Here is a 9,216-nt window from a genome sequence, read left to right as displayed (position 1 = left end):
TCTGTTTAAAGCCTGAGAGACCTTTTTTTCCCCTTTCTCTTTCTCTCTCTCTCCACCTGCTCCCCCATATCTGGTAATTTTAAGAAACAGACTTTACCCAAACCGATACATTAAATGATAAATTTGGAAAGTATTTTTTTATAAAATAACAATGTTATGGTATCATGTGCCCTAATCTAATTGTCCTTTTTTTTTTCCTATAGATAAACTCACACTGTATTTCTCTCCTGTGAACTTCAGAGGTTCCATGGAAAATAATGTTACCGAGTTTATCTTCATGGGTCTTTCCCAAAATGAGAAAGTACAGCAACTATGCTTTTTTGTTCTTATTCTTTTATATGATACTCATGACTGGAAATTTTCTCATTATAATGACCATTCAAAGGAGTCCAAATCTCAACTCTCCAATGTACTTCTTCCTTAGCTTCTTATCCTTTGTGGACATCTGCTATTCCTCTGTTACAGCCCCCAAGCTGATTGTTGATTCCCAAGCCAAAGTCAAGAGCATCTCTTTTGCTGGTTGTATGGTGCAGCTCTTTTTCTGCCATCTGTTTGGCTGCACAGAGATCTTCATTCTCACAGTGATGGCATATGACAGGTATGTGGCTATCTGTAAGCCTCTACACTATATGACCATTATGGACCGGAAGGTCTGCTCTGTAATGGTGGTAACCTGTTGGTTAGGAGGGTTTGTGCATTCCTTCATCCAGACCATCCTCACTGTACAACTGCCCTTCTGTGGTCCCAACCTGATTGACCACTATTTCTGTGATGTCCACCCTTTACTGAAGCTGGCTTGCACAGACACATATGTGGTGGGGCTCATTGTGATAGCCAACAGTGGCATGATTTCCCTGAGCTGCTTTGTCATTCTTGTGGGCTCTTACGTTGTCATCTTGCTTTCCTTTAAGACCCGTTCATCAGAGGGGAGGCGCAAGGCCTTGTCCACATGTGTTTCCCATGTCATAGTGGTGATCTTGTTTTTTGTCCCCTGCCTCTTCATCTACCTAAGACCTTCCACCACTTTTACTGAGGACAAGATGGTGGCTGTGTTCTATACCATCGTCACACCCATGTTAAACCCTCTGATCTACACCCTGAGAAACATGGAAGTGAAAAACGCCATGAAAAGACTGTGGATAGAGAGGTTGTTGGATAGAAATAAGAGAGATTCTGGTGTGAAGCTCAGTGGGATTGGTGTAGCTTCAGTTGTACCAGTTTCCACAAGGGTTGCTGGGAACAAGTCAACCATCATCCCTTAAACCTTATCCCATGAGATACGGTGTAATATAGCATAGTCTTGGATTTGAAGTCAAAAGACCTAGTTTGAAGGGCCTGTTCTACCAGTTACTAGTAGTTTGACTTTAGGCAAAGTGATATTCTCATTGCCCTGATGAGAAATCTGACACCCAAACACAGTCCATTTCATAACATATAGTACTGTTGCCTGTGAGCAGTAGCTCTAACTGATGTGGAATGTCAGGCATATGTATTCTAATAAGGGAATATAAAGAAATAATATCAAAATATTGGAATGATATTAAAACATAAAGGAATGATACCAAAAACAAATGTTGACGTTGATCTTGCTATACTTTGGTCTGTTTTAAATCTCATTTTATTTATTTTTTATTTTATTTTTTATTAGTTTTCATTATGTTATGTTAGTCACCATATAGTACTTCATTAGTTTTTGATGTAGTGTTCCATGTTTGAGTATAACATTTATTGTTTGCATGTAACACCCAAGTGCTCATTGCAGTACGTGCCCTCCTCAATACCCATAACCAGACCAACCCATTTCCCCAACCCCCTCCCCTCTGAAACCCTCAGTTTGTTTCCCAGAGTCCATACCCTCTCATGGTTTGTCTCCCCCTCAGATTCCCCCCCTTCATTTTTCCCTTCATTCTCCTAATGTCCTCCATGTTATGTTCTTTATGTTCCACATATGAGTGAAACCATATGATAATTCTTTCTCTGATTGACTTATTTCACTTGGCATAATCCTCTCCAGTTCCATCCATGTCAATGCAAATGGTGGGTACTCATTCTTTCTGATAGCTGAGTAATATTCCATTGTACACGTGTACCACATCTTCTTTATCCATTCATCTGTTGAAGGGCATCTCAGTTCCTTCCACAGTTTGGCTATTGTGGACATTGCTGTTATGAACATTGGGGTGCATGTGCCCCTTCTTCTCACTACATCTTTATCTTTGAGGTAAATGCCCAGTAGTGCAATTGCTGACTCACAGGGTAGCTCTACTTTTAACTTTTTAAGGAACCTCCACACTCTTTTCCAAAGTGGCTGTACCAACTTGCATTCCCACCAACAATGTAGGAGGGATCCCCTTTCTCCACATCCTCTCCAACATTTGTTGTTTCCTGCCTTGTTAATTTTTGCCATTCTAACTGGTGTAAGGGGGTATCTCAATGTGGTTTTGATTTGAATTTCCTGATGGCTAATGATGTTGAACATTTTTTCATGTGTCTGTTGGCCATTTGGATGTCTTCTTTGGAGAAGCATCTGTTCATGTCTTCTGCCCATTTTTTGACTTGATTATTTGGTTTTTGGGTGTTGAGTTTGATAAGTTCTTTATAGATCTTAGAAATGAGCCCTTTATCTGTTTTTTGCAAATATCTTATGCCACTCCATGGGTTGCCTCTTTGTTTCGTTGACTATTTCCTTTGCTGTGCAGAAGCTTTTTATCTTGATGAAGTCCCAAAAGTTCATATTCACTTTTGTTTTCCTTGCCTTTGGAGAGGTGTCATGAAAAAAGTTGCTGTAGCTGATGTCGAAGAGGTTGAAGCCTATGTTCTTCTCTAGAATTTTGATGGATTTCTGTCTCACATCGAGGTCTTTCATCCATTTGGAGTTTATCTTTGTGTATGGTGGAGAGAGTGGTCAAGTTTCATTCTTTTGCATGTAGCTGTCCAATTTTCCCAGCACCATTTATTGAAGAGACTGTAAATCTCATTTTAAAATGGAGATAAACTACATTTCCTATCACTTCCCAGGGTTATATAGAGAATTACATGAGATGGAATCAAACGTAAATGCATTTTGTCAATGGTAAGGAGATGTGAAAGCCTACAAGGCTTACATCCATGAGACCCCAAAATTATAGCAAAGAAAGAGTTCTTAATGAGCTCATGAGAACACAATGTGACTATTCCCCCAAGGCTCAGCCAGAGGAAGCACACAGAAATGCCTACCTCTAATTCTTTCCCTGAAAGAGGCTTATCTGCATACTTTAAAGTCTCATGCCTAAAGGTCAAGCTTCTAATTTAGCACAGTAGGGACTGACAGCAATCTTCCCCAGAAACCAAGAAGGCCAGTGGACACCATCTCCACCTTCACCTTCTGGCCCATTCCAAGTCATCAGTGTCTCCCTGGCAGGAATTTATGCACACACTTGGTGCCACAGGTTTTGTGGCTGTTCCCCAAAGTATGCCTCCCTCAGTCACCTGACTTTGGTGGGCAGTGGAGCTTTAATTCACTGGTCCCCTAGGACTATAGTAAGCAAACACTTTTTAACCAGCTAACCCCCCAAGAAATGCCCATTTCCCAGTCTTTCCCTGAAAGAGCTCTACTTACATACTTTAACAGCTACTTCTGACAAGGGAAGTAAACGCAAAAATGAACCACTGGGTCTTCATCTGGATAAAAAGCTTTTGCACAGCAAAGGAAACAATCAACAAAACTAAAAGGCAACCTATGGAACAGGAAAGATATTCACAAATGACATATCAGATAAAGGGCTAGTATCCAAAGCCTATAAAGAACTTGTCAAACTCAACACCCAAAAACCAAAGAATCCAGTCAAGAAATGGGCAGAAGACATGAACAGACACTTCTCCAAAGAAGACATCCAAATAGCCAATAGACACATGAAAAAATGCTCCACATCACTTGCCATCAGGGAAATACAGATCAAAACCACAATGTGATGCCCTCACACCAGTCAGAATGGCTAAAATTAACAAGTCAGGAAATGACAGATGTTGGTGAGGATGCAGAGAAAGGGGAACCCTTTTACACTATTGGTGAGTACGCAACCTGGTATAGCCACTTTGGAAAACAGTATGGAGCTTCCTCAAAAAGTTGGAAATAGAGCTACCCTATGAGCCAGCAAATGCACTACCCCAAAGATACAAATGTAGTGATCTGAAGGGGCACTTGCAACCCAATGTTTATATCAAAGCAATGTCCACAATAGCTAGACTATGAAAAGAGACCAGATGTCCATTGACAGATGAATGGATAAAGAAAATGTGGTGTATATATACACAATGGAATATTACACAGCCATTAAAAAAATGAACTATTGCTATTTGCAAGGACATGGATGAAACTAGAGGGTATTATGCTAAGTGAAATAAGTCAATCAGAGAAAGACATTTATCATATGATCTCACTCATATGTGGAATTTTAGAAACAAAACAGAGGATCATAGGGGAAGAGAAGAAAAAATAAAACAAGATGAAGTCAGAGAGGAAGAAAAACCTCTTAATCATAGGAAACAAACAGGGTTGCTGGATGGGAGGGGGATTGGAGGATGGAGTAACTGGGTGATGGGCATTAAGGAGGACATGTGATGTAATGAGCACTGGGTATTATATAAGATGAATCACTGATGAATCACTGACCTCTACCTCTGAAACTAATACATTATATGTTAATTCACTGATTTTAAATTAAAAAAATAAGCAAGGGAACTTCCATACATGGTTTGTCTTGGGCAGTTATAATATAAAATCTCTACCACCACCTACCAAATCTTTTGTTTAGATAGAGGCCTTAATTAGGTTCAGTCACATATTCTGTCCAGGTGGCCTCAACACCATATCACTCTCTCAAAGTTGTGTCCTTGGGCAGCTTCTAGCTCAGGAAAGGCAAGTAGAGCACACACTCCCAGGACAGGGACACTGGAGCATCTTCCAATATCTGGGGTCCAGCTCTCTGTCTGACCAACCAGAGTCACATCCTCTCAATGACTTCCTTCAACAGTTGCCTTTCAAAATTCCCAGTAGATTGCGTCAAGATGGTGACATAGTTTATTACCAACCTCAGTCTCCCTCACAAGAAGATCAGCTAGCAACTATCCATAGACAAAACACCACTGTGTAAATCTCAGAGCTCAGAAGTGAAGCTGAAGCACCCCCACCATCAACAATGGAGGCCAGGAAGAACTGCCATAGAATGGTAAGATGAGCAGTTTAACCTGGACTGCATTGCCTCCTTCCCAGTCCAGCTCAGCTACACCAAGAGGGCCCCTCTGGGCTTACAGTTTTTCCAGCAGGAAAAAGAAAATCCAGGGTGGACATGCAGCTTCTGAAGTATTCTGAGACACTTCTCAGGAGGCCCACTTGGGTCTCAGCTCATGGGGAACACTGTGTGAACCTACAGAGCTCAACCACTGGAGATGACATAGAGACAGGGAAGGGAGTGGGACTTACAGCAACCAGCATTCAGATCTTGGAGGACCAAGTTCCTGTTTGCAGTAGCCCCAGCGATCCCAACCAGTGGCCCTGACTGACCAGGAAGTTCAGTTGGCAGTTCTGCCTAATTCAGATCCATAGCCAATGAGCTAAACCAACTATAGAGCTCATAATATGACCCTACATGGGCAGCTGATCAAATTCCGAGTCCTGCCCAACTGCACAGCCTAGTCTCCAATGACCCTTCTGGATGCAAGGCCATGGATACACAGCAGTAGTGGAGAACATACTCTGGATCACCAGGGCAAAGGAGCAAATTCATACTCCTTCCCGACTACTGAGCATAGCCTCCAGTCCCAACCCTCTGGGAAGAATAGGCACAGACACCTGGCAGCCATAAGCACATCCTATGGCCTTCCCAGGCAGGGAGCCAAGCCAGCAGTCCTATCCAGTTATTGAGTATAGCCTCTGGCCTTGCATAACTAGGGACCTGAACAGTAACCCTGAGCAGCCTCAGAACCCAGCCTATAGCACCACCTAACCATAGAGCCCAGGCTACAACCCCATTCAGCAAGAGTCTAGCATAAAGGCCATCCAAGTCCTACCCCCTCTACAATGTCCACTGTCTAGGAAGCCACGCTGGTCACTTCCACACTAGTTCATTCACCTCAGCTCTCAACTCTGGAAATAAGCTTAAGTGATCACTTTGTTAAATGCAGTAACCCATGTAGTACTCAGTTCATAGCAAGCCCTCAATAAATGTGAGCTATCTTTATTATTATTATCACACTTCTAAAATGTAAATCTGGACAAGTTATGCATTAACTTGAAATCTATCAACAGTTTCCCACTGTCTACAAGATTAAGATCAATAGTATTAGCATGGCATATAAGCACTGGAGCCTGTTCACCTTTCTAGCTTCACTTGCCAGGACTCCCCCTGGAGCCTATTTTCCAGCCATTCTGAAATATATATCATACCCCAAACTTGTTCGTTCCCCATATGCTCTTTACATTTTGTGTGGCATACACACCTTGTCTTTCTGATTCATGTTTATTCCTGCAAGGACGGGGAGAAAGGGGAACCCTCTTATACTGTTGGTGGGAATGCAAGCTGGTACAGCCACTCTGGAAAATGGTATGGAGGTTCCTCAAGAAGTTAAAAATAGAGCTACCCTATGACCCAGCAATTGTGCTACAGGATATTTACCCCAGAGATACAGATGAATGGATAAAGAAGATGTGGTTCATAGGTACAACGGAATATTACTCAGCCATCAGAAAAGATCAATATCTACCATTTACATCAACATGGATGGAACTGGAGGATATGATGCTAAGTAAAATAAGTCAGAGAAAGACAATTATATGGTTTCACTCATATGTGGAACATAAGCAATAGTGCAGAGGACAATAGGGGAAGGAAGGGAAAACGAAAGGGGAAGAAATCAGAGAGGGGGGCAAACCATATAAGACTCTTTACTCTGGCAAACAAACTGAGGGTTGCAGAAAGCGAGGTGGGTAAGGGGGATGGGATAACTGGGTGATGGGCATTAAGGAGAGCACATGATGTGAAGAGTACTGGGTGTTATTCACAACAAATAAATCATTGAACATTATACCAGAAACAAATGATGTACTATATCTAGGCTAATTAACTTTACATTTAAAAAATTTTTTTAATAAAAAAAAACATGAAAATGCACAAATTTACAATATCTTTAACCTCCTGACATTCAAGGATGGCCAACGGGCTGAGCTAGGGAAGAGCATACACAGGTTGATGTAATTTACCCATAGTGTGTAACACTTGGATTACATTTTGGTTTATAGTTATTTATTCATTAAATTAATACTGAAGTATGTCATGCACAGAACAATGGTGATAGTGAGCCTCAAAAAACAGTCACGATTACTTCATGTCAATTCAACTGAGGCCCTAAATATAAAAGAAACTGTGGAATGCATATAAATTGCTTATAGTAATGGAAGACACATAGTAAGTGCTTAATCAATGGAATCCACCGTTGTTGGATTAAAGGGTGGGTATCAGACAGGAAATCCAGGATGATCCACCTCCACTGGCCATAAAGACAGAGGAATCCATTCTAAAAAGCCCTTTCCCAAGTGGTCCCCACACTTGGCCAGTGCAGTGGGGAAAGTTACTCGTATCTCTGGCAAGAACTTTCAACAGGGGAAGCAACTTGAAGGCTCACAGGAGCTCATTACTTAAAACAGTGACGCAAAACACAGTATCCTCTGGGTATCAGGGGTCTTTTCTTTCTCTTTCCCAAGCCATAGAGTTTGGATTTGAAAAAGCCTTCGGCTGGATTTACATGAAGCTGGAAGACAACTCTGGATCTCAGGGAGAGAGTAAGTTAACCTTCAGGATGATCCCCAAAGGCACAAGTTTCTATCATGCTCTGAAACCTGCCAAGACCTTAATGTGAACTTAGGTTTGCTTCAGGCTCCAAGACAAATAACTTTGTTTTATGACCCAGGCACCATTTCCACGGAATAAATGGGGGGACAGACTATTTTCCAAAAAAACATACATGCACAGACTACAGAAATCTAAGACTACTGGAATAGGGATGGTGTTTGGAGGGGTCATAGCTGGGCAGAGGATTCATAGGACCCAGAAGTAGGAAATGATGGGAAGGAAGAGCTTCATACCCTCCAGGTAAGTGAAATCACTTTTATCACCTTTCTTCTTTATTTTGCGTTTCCCATATTTATGATGTGCAGGATAAAAATTAGAATAACTAACATTTCATAAGTATTTCTTGTGGACCAGAAACTTTGCTAAGCTTTATATGCATTCACTATTTTAATTCTCACACCAACTCAATGAGGCAGGAACTAGTTATCCCTATTTTGCAGAAGAGGACAATGATTAAATAGCTAAACTTACTTGGTTAAAGCCACACAGCTGGCACTGGTGTGCCTGGGGGTTGACAATCCAGCTCCAGATGATAAGAGTTTGAGCTTTTGAGAGACTGTGGACTCTGGGAAACAAACTGAGGGCTTCAGAGTGGAGGGGAGTGGGGGACTGGGATAGGCCGGTGATGGGTATTAAGGAGGGCACATAGTGCATGCTGCACTGGGTGTTAAACGCAAATAATGAATCATGGAACATTACAACAAAAACTAGGAATGTACTGTATGGTGACTAACATAATATAATAAAAAATTATTATTAAAAAAAAGAGTTTGCACTTTTAACCAGTATTCTATGCTAGACAATAGGTAGTCTGAAGCCACACCATCTAGAAAGATTCATAGGGGCGCCTGGGTGGCACAGCGGTTAAGCATCTGCCTTTGGCTCAGGGCGTGATCCCAGCGTTGTGGGATTGAGCCCCACATCAGGCTCCTCCACTAGGAGCCTGCTTCTTCCTCTCCCACTCCCCCTGCTTGTGTTCCCTCTCTCGCTGGCTGTCTCTATCTCTGTCGAATGAATAAATAAATAAAATCTTTAAAAAAAAAAAAGATAGATTCATAAACCAGTAACTCTCATTTCCTTTCTCCCTCTCTCTCTCCTTCCTACAAAATTTACTGAATACCTAACATACGTGCCCAGCCCTGGGTCAGGTCTTGAGGAAGGGTCTCTGCATTTGCGTGACACACAATTGATTGGGGGAGACGTGCAAGTAGTCTAAAAGACAGAGATTTTACGTGGAAGGAGCCGAGATGCCCTTCAACAGATGACTGGATTAAGAAGCTGTGGTCCAGGGGCGCCTGGGTGGCACAGCGGTTAAGCGTCTGCCTTCGGC

The 9,216-nt window shown here is 41.9% G+C and overlaps 1 protein-coding gene across 1 annotated transcript; it reads left to right on the top strand.

Annotated features, from left to right (window-relative positions):
- The first annotated feature begins 247 nt into the window (after positions 1-247).
- Positions 248-1,262, top strand: LOC100483296 (olfactory receptor 4S2). The gene is given in 2 exon segments (XM_002929025.4): positions 248-321; positions 323-1,262. Coding segments are annotated over 2 exon segments (1,014 nt in total).
- The last annotated feature ends 7,954 nt before the right edge of the window (positions 1,263-9,216 follow it).

The sequence above is a fragment of the Ailuropoda melanoleuca genome, chromosome 16 (genome assembly GCF_002007445.2).
Source record: "Ailuropoda melanoleuca isolate Jingjing chromosome 16, ASM200744v2, whole genome shotgun sequence".
Taxonomy (NCBI): Eukaryota; Metazoa; Chordata; class Mammalia; order Carnivora; family Ursidae; genus Ailuropoda; species Ailuropoda melanoleuca.
The sequence above is the reverse complement of the archived record's forward strand: the minus strand, read 5'-3'. Positions and strand labels throughout refer to the sequence as shown.